The sequence below is a fragment of the Paramormyrops kingsleyae genome, chromosome 10 (genome assembly GCF_048594095.1).
Source record: "Paramormyrops kingsleyae isolate MSU_618 chromosome 10, PKINGS_0.4, whole genome shotgun sequence".
NCBI lineage: Eukaryota > Metazoa > Chordata > Actinopteri > Osteoglossiformes > Mormyridae > Paramormyrops > Paramormyrops kingsleyae.
The window spans coordinates 32,121,341-32,141,391 of record NC_132806.1 but is presented as its reverse complement, the minus strand read 5'-3'; the positions used below and the strand labels follow the sequence as shown (position 1 = coordinate 32,141,391).

Below are 20,051 nucleotides of genomic sequence, written 5' to 3'. Positions count from 1 at the left end.
CATTTACAGACAGGGACAACAGTCAGTTTGAGGAGCTGCAGTGATTCAGCCAGTGATACACCTGAGACTGCCCAAAAACGACACAGTGAGAAAGCCCTGAATAACGCAAAACTGCTACACAAAAATAGCTAAAGGCAGCTGCAATCCAGGTTTGCCAACATTTTTCAACTAGATATTAGCATGTTTTTTTGAGACCACCAGGTGTACTCGACACACAGCTTGGCTTAGTTTTACTCCGCATGCAAGTTTAGCATTTTAGATGGAGGTCCTGCCGGCATATCCTTTGGAAATACAGGTGGGTGAACGGCTTGTGTACAATTTGAGAAGGTGAGAATCCTGATCTGCATTATGAAGACACTAACTGCATAAATAAGTAACAGCATAACGGCAATTTGTGTATATTGCTTAGCAAACGAGCTCCTGAAGATGTGAATATGTATGCTATATGGCCAAAAGGGTGGACAACCTTCATATTAAAAAAACATGATTTCAGAATGAGATGCTGGACAAACTGCTGTCCACATACTTATGGACATATAATGTAAATATCAATGCACAATTCACGTTTATGAGATTATTAATTCATAGATTAACAATGGTTGTCTAAATATAATGTTCCTTCCGATGGCTACAATGTCTTTATTGCATAACCATCTTTCTTTTTCAGACATTAATCATCCCTCCCTCTTCTGTTACCCCTGTTATTTCCCTAAATGCATCAGCAGGGCTGAAAATGTGCATAAAATATATGCAGGAACTAAATTATTACCTCAGTGAATCATTTGGTAAAATATGATGTGACATAAAATGAGATGCCCCCCCCCCCATCCTATGGGCAAAAGGAAAAAAGTACAACAACAGCATAAATTAACTTAATTCCGATATCAGCCTAGAGAATTAGCCAAACAGAATTGACATAATTTAGTTTTACGAATTATTAAATGTAATGCACATACCTTTCTGTCCCTTAACAGAATACTTCGTTTAGCATCACAGAAATTTATATGTGCACTAAAGTGACGGGATTAGCGACATCCAGCCAGAAAAGTCATTTCTTTTAGTGCATATTTTTCACCTTATCACACCTCACCACACACTGGTCGTGTCACCTATGACACATCCAATAATTCCACATAAATAAATTTTATTCAAAACATAATAAAATGCTTTAAAGCACAAATCTTAATATATTGGGTAATACTTTACCTGTTTTCAGTTATCAATACAGTACATGTATATACACAATGCAAAACAGTGCAATAATTAATGCAAAAAAAGAGAGATTCTCATTCATATGAACCAAATGCCTAACCTGACTGAAACTTTACAGCCCTCAAAGCCCCTTACCACAGTGTCAGTCCTGTCCTCGTCCCCCATTCGCAGGTGACTGAGCACTGGACCGGTCGCTGGAGTCACCCCATTGGTTAACCTCTGTTCAATAGCTGACGGGTCAATGTCCTCCAGGCTGCTGGCATTAACGACGATATCGACTCCCTGTGGACCAAAGGCAGACATGGGAAATTCGCTCCCCCAAACTGACCAATCAGAATGATCACTAAAATAATCACCTTACAAAGCAGAAGCTGCGCTGGCTTTCATCTCCCGATGCTAGGTGGCATTTCTGATACTAACAGCTACTAACCACAAAACACCACCATACATCAAACAGAAACCTCATATTAATTCATACTGTCAAATATTAGACTTCTGGGATCATGGCTTCCATCCATCCATTGTCCAACCCGCTTATCCTACTGGGTCACGGGGGGTCTGGAGCCTATCCTGGAAGCAATGGACACGAGGCAGGGAACAACCCTGGATGAGGGGCCAGCCCATCGCAGGACACACTCACACAAGCACACCTAAGGGCAATTTAGCAACGCCAATTAGCTTCAGCATGTCTTTGGACTGTGGGGGGAAACCGGAGCACCCGGAGGAAACCCCACGACGACATGGGGAAAACATGCAGAATCCACACACATGTGACCCAGGCGGAGACGCGAACCCAGGTCCCAGAGGTGCGAGGCAGCAGTGCTAAACACTGCACCACCTGGATCATGGCTTATTCTTAAAAAATGATATAGATCTGATACTGGGGAAAATGCTAAGCGGCTAACCCTAAAATACACTGCAAGCAGGGGCTTTCACGTTGTGTTTACAGTGAGGTTCAAGAATGCTGACCAACCCTAGCTGCGGGTTATTTTGTCTACTAGGAAAGAGGACTTAGTCACTCTGAGACAGATCAGCAACAGCTACAGGGTGATACTGGCATGGAAATCGCAGGTGAAGAGGACAAAAGCAGGCTGTGATGCTGGTGTGTTGGTGCAAGACGCAAGGGCAAGACGGAAAACAACTGGCGTCAATCTTTATGCTAAACGCTGTAGTAAGACAGTGATAGAGTGATACAGCCGTGCTCTGTCCCACAGGTGGCCAGCCAAGGATTCGCTGACCTGGAAGAAGTCGGCTATCGTGGCCACATGACTGGCGCAGGCACACTTTCTGGCATCAGGAACGTCGTCTCCGACCTGGAAGAAAAAAGCCTTCGAGCCTCAAGGTTTTTTCGTCATAGACACAATCATACCCTGTACTACTGTGAGGTGAAATGCTTTTCCACCTGCTTCCTGCAACGTGCTTGACGAAATACGCAATACAAACAAAGCAAAACAGTATGAATAGATTCAAATATTACGAATAAAATAAAAATTAAATAAGAATATAAAAACAATGACAAGTATAAAATGACCGCAAAATTGACAATAAAATACAAAGCAGTACATCAAAAACTGAAAAAATGTATATAATAATACATGAATATGTGAATAATCCATTCTTATCTTGGTACAAAAGTAGAAAGTGGTGCTGCACTTAGTACAAGTTAGAGATTAGTACAAGATTAGTATAGATAATTTTTACCTGGTTATTTAGCCTAAAAACTGTATTCAGAATACAGGTGTTTGTGACTATACTAAAACTGGCCAGTAGGGGGTGCTCATTCGCGGAGACCCATCAATTCCAAACCCTTGACTGAATCAGGGCCCTACAATACAACAGCTATACAAAAGTCTTTCTGAGATGACGCACCCTTGTAGCTGCATTCTTGTAAAGGTTGGAGTTGCGGTTCTAGGGTCTTGGCCAAAATTACAATATTTATTTCCTAACTTCCTCACCATTTATGCATCCCCACATTTAGCAAAAAAACAAACAAAAAACTTGTCTTTCAGCTGGTTAATGTGGGATTATCTGCTACGTCACTTAGGTGGGTGTCGAAGGGAGGAGGTGGATGGGGCTGGTTATCGCTGTAAAGCCTATTTTTTCATTGCTCTAAAAGACACCATCCATTTCAATCCATACTGTGTATGGGGGTGGTGTGTAGCTCTGCAGGTTAGGAAGGGATTCTTTGCTCATGATCGGAAGGTTGCTGGTTCAAATCCCATAGCTGGCAGAGTGATGTCACCATTAGAGGGCGGTGTGCAGCCCTATGGGTGAGCACAGAACTCTTTGCTCATGATTGGAAGGTAATAATAATAAATGGAAATCATTTACTAGATAAAGAAAATCTATCTCTCTATAAGCAGCTGTGTCTTAGAAAGGATTAAACCCCTGGTGATGAGCAGAGCCAACCCCTGAATATTCACTGCTTCCCCCTAAAGCAGTTGTAGGTAAACAGAATGCCAGCCTGCCTAGATATGGCAAACAGCTCTGTGCTGCAGCAAATGTCACTGCAATCGCAGTGAGAGTGGTGCAGGTGAAGCACGGAGCTTCTGGGTGGCACTCTGCTCATTGCCCGGGCAGGCCGTGGGGGGAGGGCGTCCGGCCGGCATGCTCCGCTCACCCAGTTGATCAGGATGTACCGGGGGATGGCCAGTACAGACTCCTTTATGCTGCAGAAGCCATACATCACGCTCATGTTGTCGAAGGTGTCGCTGATCTCAAGTAACCCCCCATCTGTAAAGCACAGGGGAAAATACAGGCAACTCTGGAGAGGAACGGCCAAATGCACTGCAATGCAGTGCACGAGTGCCACAATCAATACTGCGGTACACTGGGAATCTTTTCCTGTGACAGGCACCATTTTAGTGATCTCATTCCTTACGTTACAAAGAAATGCCTACCATAATGTTGTAAGCCATTTATCCCAGTGATTTCCAGTTACGCAGGCCAAGAAAAAAGGTTTTGTAAAAACAAAACTCACCGCCCAAAGTTTCGAGCTTGAGATCATTGCTGTTATCTTCATATGTGTACAATGCCCTGGGGAAACAGAGAAATCTTATGAGGAGAAACTCACTGACGGGAATCTGTACCTGAGTACAATGAACGGGACCTTATCACAGTATGTGAATACAGGTATCAGCACGGCTTGGCTGAGTGCTTGTGATGACTGTCAAAGGCAACTGATCCCACTAATATTATCTGACAGCATGAGCTCATCAGTTCTTCAAAAAAAAAGGAAATGTCTTCAGTTCTGCATCTAATAAGGTTTACAATTCAGTTACACGTCTCAGAATGAACACAGCAATGGAACTGACTGCTCTGATTACTGGGAGTATATCAGCACTGATAATTATCCTTCTGCTCAAGCAGTGTGTAACTAATCTATTGGCCTACAATCAGATTCAATAAATTGCATTTATTAGGAGAAATATGAACCAACAGAGAAGGTATTCATCTCACAATTCAGAAAAAGGCAGAGTCTGTGGCTATATTCTGACCTAAATAAGGGTTTGAGATTACAGGCAAAAGAACAATACTGCAAACAGAGCTATAGACACCTGTCAACATCATCCTCGCAAACACATTTACAATCCATTGGCCTTTGGCCTGAAACATATAAAACCTGTGATACAATTTTTAGCAAAAGTGTGTCACCCGGACGGTAAAAGGTGCCTTTGCCTTCTGTCTGACTGTGAAAAATGTGGAATGTGGCTGCTGTTCTCCTCTCTCTTTTTCCTGCCTGCAGGGCCCTTTGGCTTTTTATAAGTGGTGAGGCTGGAGATGTGAGTCAGAACAAAGGGATCCCTTGTGACCATTCCTTTCACTGAAACCCTTATTTACTTTTAAGCCTTTCACTCACGAACACGAGATTTTCTATCCACAAGGTGTTCCCTGGAAAATGACAGGAACTATTTTTCTTCATTTACACAATCACTAGGACAAAAGATCACGTCTCCTTCATCAGTAACCTGCCCAGGAACCACTCACAAAAAACCTGTGATTTTCCAATAGAGAAACAAACGTGCATCTCTCATTCATTCCCACGTACTTCCTGGATGTTCCCCTAACCTGTGGCTCTACCCCACCCCCCCCACTTTCTCGCCCTTTAGCCATCTGCTCCCCAAGCTCCTGACTCCTGACTGATGTTCAGCATTAGCCTTCATGCTGCCGCTTATGCCTAAAACTCATAACCGAGTCCCTGCATGTCACTAAGCTCTCTTTGCTCCAGTAATTATAATATCCACCCTGGTGTTTTCATCTTCTAATTAAGGTTTAAAAATAGCACAGTCCATATTAATGATAAATCCTTTATTTACCATTTGCACAAGTGCACCGGAACGCTTCCCTGGGCCACCCCCTCTAGCTCTCCATAGCATGGGGGTCACGGCAAACATGCAGCACCTCTGGAGGTGGGGGTTCGGGGCCTTGTTTATGGGCGCACGGCTGTGTGACTGCTCTGCCTAGGCTGGGGTTTGAACCAACAACCTTCTGATGATAGGCACAGAGACTGAGCCACACATGATGAGGGGGGAGCATGAACGCAGTTCCTCACTGTGAGAAGTTATGCAGTGGAGATTCCCGCATGTGGGGAATTTGGGGGGGGGGGGTCAGCAAAGCCCCAGAGTGCCACCCTGGGTGACCCCCCCCTTCCTGATCACGGTGTCTCCCCTGCCAGGGAAGTATTCTTTTTAAGTGGGGAATCATCGAACACGCCGACTAATACAAAACTGGAAGGCAAGCAAGATGACGGAAATGGACTCAACCAGAATCATGCATGTCATGGCCACTCGCTGACGGTGGGAGTCATTTATAGTGCATCACAGTGTTGATGATGATGATGATGATGATGATGATGATGATGATTCTTACACAATGCACAAATGATCAGAAGGTCAGACTCGTGAGCAGTTGACGGTTCAGTCTTCTTTTGCCATGTGATTTTGTGGGCTTCGCCCATGCAGGGAATAAACTACAATATACAGGAGGCAGACCAAGAGCCACACAACTTCTCTAAACCTCACTCCGGCATTTTCACTCATCATTCAGCAAATGATAGAACTGTTTTGATATGGCTGCCAGCAACCAGCTTTGCCAAGCAAGTTACAGGCAGAATAAAGACACACAAGTTTTAGAAGACAAAAAAAAAACACCTACTTCTCTACCTCTTATGGACGTGATTTACGCGTTTGTACCAAAAAGCAACAACAAAAAACTGTCAAATGACAGTATTATGTCACACGATCCAACATTTGGACTGAGGACTAGATCAGAAAGCTGTAGAAGTGACCTGAGCAGAGACGGACAGACGGCAGAATCTGACCAGTACCTTCACACTTTACCCCAAGCCCACATTCATCACTTTATATATGATGATGGAAGGAGAGGGAGATGTAGGGTTAACCAAGATGTGGCATGTGTGATATTTATAGTATGCATGAAGCAGAACCAGAAAACAGACTAAGCAGAGTGAGCTAGCACAGCAGAATGGCGTCCTGGATGTTGTGAAGGAAGCAAACTCTGTCCCCCTGTGACCTTGGCTGCCCGCTTCGTCTGATGTTAGCCTCCTTTCCTTCTCTTCGACCTTAAAGCCCCCCCCCCCCCCAAAGCCTGTGTTGGGAAACCCTTCAGAATACAAGCTGTTACAATTCTGGACCCCGATGCACATTCATTTGCGATGCGCACATCACGTACTCGTACTGAACCATTTTTACATAACTGAAACCAAGTCGAAGCAAACTATTACCTTCCAACCATTTATGCTAATCAGTGGCACAGGACCCAGGAGATTCATGCACATACACACACACACACACACACACACATATACACGCACACACATGCACACACACACACATACACACACGCACACATATACATGCACACACATCTACACACTCACACACACACACACGCACACACATACACGTACACACATACACACACATGCGCACACATACACACATACATACACACGCACATACACACATACATACACACACATACACGCATGCACATGCACACACACACACACACGAGCACACACACACACACATACACACACACACACGCACACATACACACACACACACACATATACACGCACACATGCACATAAACACACACATACACACACATGCACGCACATACACACATGCAGACACACACACTTACACACACACACACCCAAAGATCTGTATTCATATCTTTGTGGGGACCATCCATTCAGTTCTATGGGCAATACTCTAATCCCAACATGACGACCTTAACCCCTACCCAGCCCTAACCCTAACCATAAGTAACCAAACAAAATACAAGACTTTTGGCATTTTTAATTTTTGATTGCAGTCACAGACTTTAAGAAAATTGAGTTTCCCCTTGTGGGGGCTGGAAACATGGTTCCCACAATGTCAAAAATAACAGGTTTTATCACATTATGGGGACATTTGGTCCCCACCATGTAATATATACATAACACATAGAGTGGGAGGAAGCCAGAGGAAACCCACCGAACACAGGAAGAACATGCAGACAGACAGAGAAGCCAGGACTCAAACTGGCAGCCCTGGAGGTGGGAGGCATCAGTGCGTCTCACTGACTCAGTCCGTACTATTACCATGAAAGATGATTCACTGAACAACATGGGGTCAACTGCCTCTTACCTGGCTCTCAGTCAAGTGATCTTCACAGGTATCCACATAAAGGAAAATGTATCTCATAGCTGGAATATAGAAAGTCTTACTTAAAGAACCGCTGGCAGCCAGTGAGATTAAAGCAGGAAAGGTTAGCAGAAGGTTAAGACAATGGAAGACTGAGCAGCAACACCATACTCCTATCGCCCTTGGTTGCTACTTCCCCTGTTGCCTGGAATCAGATGGGACACGTGAACTGGAGCTAAGTAATTAAGACTAAGTCCCTGTGGATGTTAATGTGCTACTATCCTGCAGTGCTGCACAGCCATTATGCAGTCCGTTGTTGTTAAAGACCAGAGCCCTGGTGCATCATGGGACTGTTTTAGGCGTCTGTTTATCACTGCCTTACAGAGGGAAATAACCAGTCAGCAATCTGGCTAAAGCTGCTAAAAAAGTAAGCAAAAAATCCCATTATTCATCTATAAGAGACTCCAGTCTTGATTTTAAGTGAATGTAATGCAAGTGAGGAGCTGCGAAGCATTTTCCTGGGCCAGACCGACCGCTTTGGAGAATTATTCAGGGAGAAATCATCTCCATCGCTGACATCACCAAGTCCCTCCTCATGAAAGAGGTCACTATCAGGAAGTGCTGCTTATCAGTTATGTAAGGCCCTGATTATTAAATTATTATTTCAGAGAGATGATTTACACTGGATCTCTCAATGGTTTTTATTAACGGGATTTCGGCAGTGAGTCTTTCTGTGTAGTGCTGTTGGAAAGTGAGGAGACTGTGGCCGGTTTCTTCCAGTCTACAGCTGTAAAAACACAGAAATCACGCTACAAAACGTACCAGCTCCGAAACAACCTTCTGGTAAAAATCTTTTTATGATAAGGGATATCTTAATAGCAGTAGAACCATTATCTTTCTTTATATACAGTGGCCATTTTCTTTGGCAAGGTTAGTGGTTAGTATGGACAAAAATAAGCAAAATAATAAAAAAAGAAAAAAAAAACACGAATAAAACTGCCCACACCAGCGGATGCCATGTTCCTCTCTTCCACACTCTTTCTGTTCCTCGTTCACTCTCAGTGCTCCTGGCACTAATTACTGACAGCCTTTGTTGAAGCAGGTTGCACAATCCAAGATACCCTATAGACCAGCGCATCAGGCAGCTCTGCATCGCAAAACAGATCACGAGGACGCCCTCCCACACACATATAAATGCAGCAGCTGCACATCCATCACCTAACGGCTTCGTCTGGGGCCTCGCAGGTGAGCCACAGAACAGCTATGTCTGACTTCGCTACCAGAGATGGGTAAATAACATTCACTGCGAAAATAGGATTCTAGGACATGTTTGCCTAGAGAACAGCCATTTGCTTAATAATGTAGGTTACAGACAGACTCAGTGCGAGCTGAAGGTAGGCAAGACGCTGGGATAAGCTGACCAGTTATGTCTCCGGGGTGACCGATCACCTGCCGTGGGCCAGAAAGGTAATGAAATCCAGTAGCAACCGTGTTCTCATTAGCGTTTGAATGAGGTTAGTGGATAAGTCTACAGACAGGAGGCCCAAGCACTGTAATGAGCTGCATTTCAAGCATTATTTGTTTTTTCTTGTAATGAAGTTTTTCTGTTTGTGTGAACCATTTTTCTTAACACTTCTGTTCTGCCCTCATGGCAGAACTCTACCCCGCCGCTGTGAACGGATCAGTGTCACGAGCTCCAGATTGTGTGAAATTAGTTTGGAACTGTCAAGTATTTGACGTCCCAGAGGAGCAGTTCAAAACCAAGTGCTGACAGCGCTTGGCAAAGGCGAGGCGCCGAGCGGCGAGGCAGACCACTGGCATTCCGGACAAACGCGACGCCGTCCAGCCATCGTCCACTGATCTTCACGGAAAGGGAGCGAAAGGGGAAGATGCAGATACAGGAGAGAGTAAACACGCCTTCCCTGCCCTGTTGGGTTATGGACGGTGAGATCACAATAAAAGAACTGGGTGGTAAAATGAGCAAAAGGCTGTTTGAATGGTGCGGAATGAATGTGCGCATTAACACTGCATTTACATGGTCTGCGTGTGTGACAAGAAGGGACAGGGAGATTTTTATAGTACATCAATAACTACCACCATGTTTTCACTGTGCTATATCTGTCAGGTGGGAGGAGTGAAAAAAAAAAACCTTCATAGCTTAGGTCCCACCATTATTACCAAAGAAAGACAATTTCATCTTCATTACTACAATAAATCATTATATTCTTGATGTCACGGGCATCAAGGTTTGAGATAGCTGCAGCAAGTTTAATTGTATGAAATGTACAAAATTTCAGAATTTTTGCTTTGGATGTTTTCCTGCACAAACAATGCATGAAAAATAAGGACAAATCATTTTATTATTTTTTCTCTCTTTTCTTTACACTTTGCAAATCAGCCGCCGGTTTCTTTTAATAGGATTCTTATGTAAGTGTTACCATTTTGACTCCAGGCACGACTCCAATAGGAAAAAAAACATGTGTTAGTTTTGCAGCCTAAGAAAAAAAAAAGGGATGTTATGAGATCATCATTACATCGGGTCCTGCATCTTCCTAAGAGAGACAGAAGCAGAAGCGCCATCCTCATTGATTCCCTGTAACAGGGGGCACCTACAATGTAAGACCCCCCCCCCCTAATGAAGTAGGAGCACGTGGTGCTTCAGGGCCTCTCGCTGAGGGAGGACTGAGACCTGCAGCACATCTCCAGGGGTCTCAGCATCAGCCCAGCAGGTTTCCTCACCAGCCGTGCCTGTTTCTCCGTCGCAGAGACCAGCGTTATGACACGAGGCTCAAAATAAACTCCTGGGTGCGAGGCTGTACAAATTTGGCAACTCCTCCATTCACACCACCTCACTTAACACAACCCACTCTGCACTAAGCAGGCCGATTTCTCTTGGCACAAGAATGGAAAATGTCAGGAGATTCTGAATTTGGGCTTGAGACTCAAAACCACTAACAAAGAAAAAACCAGGAAAACTACCTGTCAGCTTATCACTCTGACATGTATGTTTACTTACATTATACACAGGAGAATAAAATAAAAAGAACCATCCATTGCAGAGTAATGAATGAAAGGATGGATGGATGAATGAATGGAGGATGAATGGCGGATGGGTAGGTGAATATCCCGCCTGGTTTTTGCTGACGATTCAGGTACACCATTCCCTACCCCCTTCATTACCTGAGATCTCATTACATTTTATTACCCACAGGCTGCTGATGTGAATATTCTTCTTCTTCATTATTCTCGAGTTATGCTACATAGCATCGGGTGCGTTAATGCATGTTACTGCCGTCCGCATCGGCTGGTTATTTCTGCTCATATTCAAAACAACTGAAACGTACAATTCCACACCAAAATTTATTTTACATTCATTTTGTTTGTCATTTAAAAACGTGATGGGTGGGTTTCACACAATTGACCTAATTAGATAAATCTTGGCTGGGCACATGAATATGTTAAGGTGCTAACCTGCCATTGTGTGTGTGGAGGAGAGCGGGACAGGGTCGGTGCGGAGAGAGTGTTCCCACTGGGATTAATAAAGCATCATCGTTATCGTCATCAGTCAAGAGACTAATCAGACAGACTAAGGGAGCACGAGAAGATCTCGGCGCTGCTCTGACATCGATGTTTAAAACGAGCTAAAGCCTGATGCAGGTCTGGGCCGAAATATCTGCTCCAGGGTGAGGATTGGCATGGGCTCACTGCCCCAGGGTGCCGGTCGGCAGGGGCTCACTGCCCCAGGGTGCCGGTCGGAAGGGGCTCACTGCCCCAGGGTGCCGGTCGGAAGGGGCTCACTGCCCCAGTGCGCCGGTCGGAAGGGGCTCACTGCCCTAGGGTGCCGGTCGGAAGGGGCTCACTGCCCCAGGGTGCCGGTCGGAAGGGGCTCACTGCCCCAGGGTGCCGGTCGGAAGGGGCTCACTGCCCCAGTGCGCCGGTCGGAAGGGGCTCCCCCGCAGGCTGGGTCTCAGAACATTCTTGGTAAATCCCACATTCCACTCATTCCGCCATGGAAGGGAATGATTCAACATGGTGACGCCGCAACACACCACGGGAGGGGGGGTGGGGGGGTGGATACTGCCCGCCGTCCAAGGCAATCTCACGGCTGCATTCCTCAGACATTAGCTGGGCCTTTGTAAGCCTTTTAAGGCCCATCATGCTGCAGATGGGAGAGGCAATGCATTCCGAGTCTCTTAGACTAGAAGGAAAGTAGCCCAAATACCCGGAACATACTCCGGTTATTCGCAGGTTATCTAAAAGGTAAAGAATGGGCCCTATTACATTTATGTAACTGTCGGTTATCCTGTATGTAAAATATGCAGATCTATCTCACTCCACATTTTCCATAAATAAGTTCTTAATTCATATCCAGCATGAACAGTCTATGTGGCTGCAGGAGGTCTCATAATCAGAGCACGATTTTGATGAAAATAACTAAAGGAAACTTAAAAAAATAGGCTAAACAGAAACAAAACGGGCTAAGCTGGAGTGCATTGTCACGCACTGCAACAGGCCCCCCGTTTCTGTAAGGAAATGCATGCATGCTTATACCATGCAGCCTGCAGCTGCTGCCTCTGTACTGCGGCGCAATACGACTTCCCTGTCTCCAGGATGCAGTTGTCGGCAGGTCTTGGAGAATTCAGACTTTTTTTTTAAAGACTACAAAGCAGCAGGGATGTTTATCATGACTCTGCCATGGTAGGAATGATTTTTAAACTATTTTGAATAATAAAGACTAACTAAAGATCATTTAAAGTAAGACTAACACTGTTTAGGGTGCAAAAAAATAACTGATCCATATGATAAAATGATTTTGTCTGATGCAGGACTACAGTGTTCGTCAGGTATATGTTTCCTCCTCAGCAGATAAGAAAGATAAGAAACACATTGCTAATTATTTATGGTTCTGGAAATGTGGGGGGTCTGTGTTCCTTAGCCCCCCCTATTCCTGACGCCCCTGCAATAGAGCATCCCAGTCCCTGCATGCCCATGGACGAGATCGCTGTCCCGTAAGCACACACCCCCGGTTTGCTCCCTGTTTTATCACACTCACCATCTGCAGTAAGGAGGTCCGGGTGATGCTAATTGGCTCACATTCTGTCATGCGTGTGAGGAGGCCAGCTTGCTGTCACACCCTACAACCATACCTGCTGTCAGCCGGCACCCAGAGCTGTCACTACCGGGGGAGGGAGCAGGCCAAACGCGGAACAATCCAGGGAAGGCGCTGCCCCTCAATACAGCCCCCAGCCGAACGATGTGGGTGGCTCACATGGTGATGGGGGTGTATGCAGGTCTGCACCCCTCCGAAACTGTGTGTGTGTGTATGGGGGGGGGGCTTGGTTGTCATATATTATGCAGGAAACCTCTGATGGGTTATTGAGCATTTCTAGACTTGGCAAACCTCAGTTCCAGTGATGGACAATCCTCCCACTATTGTGATCTCTGCTCCCCCCTGTCTTTTTCAAGCTATAATAACAACTGACTACAACTTCATAAGTCCCACGAATGCTTCCTTTGTCTTCAGCTGTCAAGCCTTCGAGTCCCATCAGTGATTTAAGGACTTTCACGCCCCGCTAAACCCATCACTGTTACAAGCCATTTATCCCAAACGAGGGGAAATTGCTGCCTGCCCAATATGAAACAAGAAATTACATTTTGTGGGAAATACTTGGGAAGTCAGCATGATTCTGTTTATTCTGTCAGGGATAATGACAGTGTGTATTAGGTTTGGGGGCTGTAACAAGCAAATATCAGTTTGCACTGCATTCTTGTTTATTCCCCATGATTCGCATAAAATCTTTCCACATTTTCAAAACATGTTGCAAGACGCAAACCTAAGCCTTGGATTGGTTTGCCTGCGTATTGCAGGGAAAATTACTAGTTTAATATGATCTCAGGTCTGCCAACGGTGCCGTACGGGTCAACATCCTCCCCAGAGAGAAGGTGGCATTCAAATTAGCTCTTGCATGAATCCAACGCAATTTCAGTCTCAGATATTGCGACGATGTGCCATTTGCAGGGCCTGCAGACGGGGCCGCTCACTGCCAGGCTCTGAGATGCGGCTGTCATGGTATTTAGGACGGTCTTTTTTGAGTCTCTGCCCAGCGACCGATGATGCTTTTGAAGTCCGGAAAGGGAGTCAGGTTCTGTTTGAATATGAAAATATATGCAAATAAGAGGCTCTGTGTGTGAACTTGGCTAAGTGCACTGAGAAGGAGATAAAGAATTTAGATTCCACTTCCCATTGGGCACTTTCCCTACCATTCAGTGTCTGATTTGCGCTTCGCTTCTGTCGCGTCCGCATTTATGAGACTGAATTTGCTCACATTTCATCTTGTCCTCAAGCTTAATGGACGCTAATTCTCCTGTGACTGCACTGGTATTTGCTCCAAGTTTCTATACGCGTTCAATTTATTTAAAAATCAGAGAGCAATGAGCATGACCTTGCTGCAGAAATTCAGCATTTTCTGGATGCAAACTCCATACAAAATGTTCAAGTAAGCATCACTGTTGACGTTTAGCTGAAGAGTGAATATCTGTATTTAACTGTGGATATAACTTTTTAAAACCCACCCTTCTAGCCAAATGTCTTGCGAATGCAGCAGTGTGGAATTTCCCAGTGCCGTGTCCTCTCATCTGGCACTGCAATGCAGTAATAAATAAAGCAAAAATTCTTTTGCTTTTCTTTTCACACTGTCCTTAATGGCCACATGGACATAGAAATACAGTGGGTGGACAATATTAAAAGCACTGTGTGGAAAAGATGACTGATTCTACCCTGAACTAAAGTATATTCATTGAATGATGAAACTGATAACAGGTCTAGTCTGTACATTTCTGGAACCTTCATGTATTCGCTTTGTTCTGATGTAACTATATTTACAATCATTTATTATGATATAATTTTACCTTTATTTTATAATCCTTCCACATACTATTAATAGTAGCATTCTTTAAATACTACAGTAAATACTACTTCTATTACACAAATACTATATTGATTAAAATAGCACATCTTTGTTTCTGGTCAGACTACTGCAGAGTGCATGATATATGATATACCATAAGTAACAATAGGCCAGTGGGGTCAGTCAGTCCCCAGAGCAATTGGGGTTAAGGGCTTTGCTCAGGGTCCAATGGTGGGATCACTCTGCCGACACTGGGATTTGAACCGGTAACCTTCTGAGTCCAAACCCACAGTGCTGTCCCACCCTTCATCAGTTTTTTTTTTTTTTTTTTAAGTACTTTTTGGTCAATGCATAATTCCATATACGTTGCATATTTTATAATTTTGATGTCTTTATAATTATTCTAAAATGTAGAGAATAGTGCAAATAAAACCCCTTTATATGTAGATGTGTCCAAACTTTTGACTGGCACTGTACGTAAGAATAGGGAAATCCAAGCTGCATAACTCACGCATTACCAAAAGGTCACAATAGAAGCTGTTCCTCAGTCCGCTGATTAAATGGCAGTGTTGCTGATCCGTCGGCCCACGCATCCTCCTAACGGCTGAAAGCTGGGGCGTCTCTGAGAGAGGAGGTGGGAGGAGCCAACAGTGGGGGGGGGGGGGGGGGGGGGGGGGCGGCAAGGGCAGGACGCAAACTGACAGCATGCTTTGTGAACTCATCGATTTTAGAAATTCACCTTAGTGGGGATGGAATTACCAAGTCCTCCATTTAAGTACCTTTCAGATCGGTCTTGTCTGACTCAAATCTGTTAAGTAATTAATAAATAGACGTAGTCCTTTACGGTCCCTTATGCAGGGCTCCTTTGCCTATTGCTTACAAAGCCAGCAAACGGTCTTTTAAAAACCGGAGCACTTCCACACCACGCGAGCCGCTCTCTGTCGGCTTTCAGCAGAGTCCTTCTAATATCTGAGCACATTTTCAGGTCGCCGGCGCTGGCTGAGAGCTCCGGGCGGACGGTAGCTGTGAGCCGGCTGCCGCTTCTGACGCTAAACAGCGGCTCCTCCTAATCCTCACTCAGTAAGCGAGTTTAATTGGCCCTCTCTGTGAGCAGCACCCTTCCAAGCGCCTTTTTGCTGGGAGTTGTAATTAGCAGGCAGAGCCGGCACCATCTGACATTTCCATCTTACCAGGCCGAGTGCCGCCACCTGCTCCCTCAGGGTTCAATAAGAGCGCCCAGCAGGACAGCAAGAGATCAGGACATTCTCCACTGAGCCTGCGTTTTGCCAACAGTTGACCAGATACCCCGAATCTGAAAAGCTTGTTTAAATAGCACCGTAATAATACGAGAAGATGTATTCGGCCAAATGTATTTGTCAAAATCAAAACCATCAGAACCCTAAAGCTTGTTCCAAAAGCAGTGCCTCAAAACGCTCCCTTTCCTGGAACACCTCAGGGCTCAGGCTAAGCCTAAAGATAGCACCACCTACAGGTCTATCAAGCACCAGCATGTCAGGGAACGGAAGTGAAATATTCAGTACTAGCTTTATAACACTGGAATCATATGATTCTGTCATAAAATCTTGGGTCTGATACCAATGCCAGTGTCTTAGAATGTGGCTCACATATATAAACCCATCCATCCATCCGTCTTCCAACTGCTTATCCTGGTCTGGGACATGAGACACCTGCTATCCAAAGACCCACCAGGCTCTATAAGCTAAACTATGAGCTCCAACCTCCTAAGAATGTGTAAGACCAGCATAATCTCCAAAAACTCCTTCGTTTATCCATCAAGGGGGTGAGCCTGTGGCCTGCCTTCCTCAGTGTAGCAGCCTGGAATATAACACAGTGCACAGTGGATGCTTAATATAGGATAGCAGATTAGGATAGTCTATGTATTAATGCACCCCTATATAGGGGTTTCATATTTCTGAGCCCCTTATACGTAGGCTTAAGATAAGTACTTAGAATAAGGATGGATGGATGGATGGATGGGTGGATGGGTGGACTTGAAAAGTAAGAAATACAGGTTGATTTTAAGTAAAATATACTTTAACTGCTTTTCTATAGAAATTCAGATTAAATTCCTGTCTAGTCACAGTAATACACAACGCCATCAAGAAATAAAGATAATTTTATACTTGTTGTATAATTCAATTTGTAGAACATTTCCAGAAATAACACTCATAAATGTATCGGAAACTAACAATTTTATGAGCAGGTACAGCGATCATTCAAAAAAATGAACTGGAGTGTCTGACCTTTTAAGTATGATGAAGGTTACCGTTATATGACTGACTAAACTTCCTGCGAAAAGACCGCAGACGGCAGCTCAGAATCTGAACTACAAGCCTGTCACACGGCGTTTATTTTCAGGCACTGCACTGGCAGCAGCCAGCTAGCTACTATACTTACTTCGAATTTTAAAAAACAACGTATAAGCAAAAACAGCCATGAATACTTCATGTTTGAAAAGCTGAAAGGGGCAACTAAGAAAATGACAGCTACCAAAGGTTACAAACACTGTGCCGTTGATGGTAAAGGTCTATCGTTGTTCCATATTACTTATATGCTAGGCAACGATTAAAAAAAATGAAAAAAACGAAACAATGAAAAAAAATACGCTTTCAGTTTCACATATTACATGTGTTACACATATAATATGCAAGCCTGTACATTCAGACACATCTAAACATAGTCAGCTATCCCATGGCTATACAGCAGGATTTTATTTATTTTAAGCAGAAAATTGCTAAGAATGATACTCCCAAAAAATCCTGCCGATAGTAGGTGATAGAGTTTTGTGTCCACCAAAATGTGAATGTATTTCATTTTTTTAATGTAGAGGTTAATTTCAGACCTTCAAACTGGGCCAAGGCGACAAGCCATGCTCAAAGGGTAATTTCGGGTTCACTATTAGAACATTCAGATTTCAACTTCTGTTCGAGATTAACCTAGTTCAAATTTAAGAGCTTCAAGGAGGTTGATGGAAGTTTACATGAAACGTTATCCTTAAGCATAAAAGAAGCAGTAATCCCCATATGGTTTATGCCCTGACCTCATATGAAAAGGCTGACGTTTCCACCATCACTCAGCAAAGTCTAATCCTGAAGACCAGTTTCAGCATCAGCTCTCCTGGACGGGGCTTCCATCCGCAGGCTCTCAGTTCTGAGTGTGACACTAGCAGGTGATATTTGAGCGAGAACAGCTCTCTGGTGGAGTCTTCTCTGTATTAACTCAATGGCTGATTCACTTGTGCTCTGTTTTAACGTTGTGAAAGATTCAGCAGCCGGCCTATGAGAAAATTGAGGGTCTCCATTAGAAGGAGGAACAGCTCATGTACGTATATGAGCCTATTACGTTATTGCATTACGTTATTACGTTATTACGTTATTATGACTGTCAGCTGTTGTACTTATTGTCATCTTCAGGAAGTGCACAAATAAGAATGTCATCAAACTAAGTATGCATAACAATGAAACCTTGAATGACCAGAATTTCCTGCTGAAAAAAAACAGCATAGACCAGCATAGTTAGTTACCAGCATGACCAGCAGGTTGCATACTGGTTATACCACCATATGTTGTGTTTCAATGCTGGTGCACCAGTTTCATCAGTGACATATTGCTGGTGGACCAGCTTCATGTGCAGGTAGACCAGCAGAGCTATGCTGGTCCACCAGCACTAACCAGCACCAAACCAGCACTAATCAACATAGACCAGGATGGAAATCATGCAGCTCTCGCCTGTTTTATTCGGCAGAGTAATACCAGGATGTCACGGCCTGTTTGGAGAACAAAACCATCAGTAAGATACTTCTTCTCATTCTTTGTTTTTTTCCCATTTCTTCACTACTCACAAGAAACAGAGGCTGTTGATGACATTTACCCTCGGACACATGGAGTTCCTTAGAGAAGTGCAATGTTCCACACTTGTACGATGACAGCAGCAATATGTGTGAATCCACACAAGCTGAACTGTGCCCCAGATGGCTAATAAATGATCCAAAGCTCCCCGTCTCCAGCAAAGAGCAGCGGAGCAAAGCACCAAGCTACACTGCAGCTCGAAAGGCACGGAGGGAACTTTCCAGTCTTATGTAGTCCTTCCGAAGATAACTTTCACAAGGCTACATGTCTGTATTATGTTATTCAACTGTTTGGAACATAAAACATAGAAAATCCATGAACAAACTCTGAGTGGCTGTAAATATAGTTCTGGTATGAAAAAGCAATATAATTAATCCACTTCATTAAGCACCTAACTTTTCATTATAAAGGAAAACACACCACCTCTTCCAGTTAGGATTTTCTGGTTCAAGATACATAAACAGAGATTAATGACACATGGGCTAGGATCTGGATCAGTACTGAACGATTTCTGTGTGTATGTGTCAGGATTAAGCATCTAAAAGTGTATTCATAAGCGAGTTAAGAACAGCACCGAGAAAACAAATATCCCAGGGTATCACTACAGACAGTTCAACATCAAAACATAAATGTCTGGAGAGTCAAATCATTCCTCTTCAGAAACTGATCAACCAGTTTTACCAACCAAAAGAGAATCCACAATGTAACAAACAGCAATATACCTTTTCATTTGCATAGTTCATGAAAAGGTTCACTGCATTCTGCTCCAATAAAACATTTGCTACCAAGATAATGTATTTATGCTTCAATACTTCTCCTAAACTGTGGTGATCTTTAAGGGCCTTCTGACTGGAGCATCTTGTGAATCAACTAAATAATTCATAAGAAATCCTTACTGGTTTGGAAGCAATTCATCCATCCAACTGTTGTTTACTCAAATTCTTATGATAGCACAGATGTTACATATGCAGTCAGAATGGCATGGTTTGCTGATAGAAATAGTGACGGTGACTTCTTATTTCATTTTATGAGCTATTTTAAGAGATATCCTAGGGATACAAATTTTATATTTTATTTTGACATTATATTATTCATCTGCTGAGCAACCTTTTTTTAACCTATCGGAAATGATAGGCACCTTGTGTATGCAGCAGAGCCCCCAAATGATGATGTAATAAATTAATACAATGACATGATGGAGAGTAACAGTTTTCAACATGACCTTTCTGGAACATTAGATTATGGAAGCAGTAGGCTTTGTTCCTAAATTTCTGCACTCGAGACAATCAAGCAAATTATACAATTACAGATTTTTACTGCTCAAACAAAGGTGAGGATTAGACACAGGACATCTTCTACAGGAAAACAGTTCTTTGACTTCTGAATGTGTTCCAATACTCCAGATG

General features: G+C 43.8%; 1 protein-coding gene across 4 annotated transcripts in view; it reads right to left on the bottom strand.

The window, feature by feature from the left end:
• The window catches only part of LOC111847929 (drebrin-like), a 50,946-nt gene that overhangs the window by 13,807 nt on the left and 17,088 nt on the right, over positions 1-20,051 (bottom strand). For all 4 annotated transcript variants that reach the window (XM_023819553.2, XM_023819550.2, XM_023819552.2 and 1 more), the window contains 4 exons: positions 4,193-4,248; positions 3,833-3,945; positions 2,451-2,525; positions 1,348-1,494 (listed from right to left, as the gene is read on the bottom strand). In XM_023819553.2, the coding sequence (XP_023675321.1) occupies positions 1,348-1,494; positions 2,451-2,525; positions 3,833-3,945; positions 4,193-4,248 (391 nt within the window). The remainder of the gene's footprint in view (positions 1-1,347; positions 1,495-2,450; positions 2,526-3,832; positions 3,946-4,192; positions 4,249-20,051) is intronic.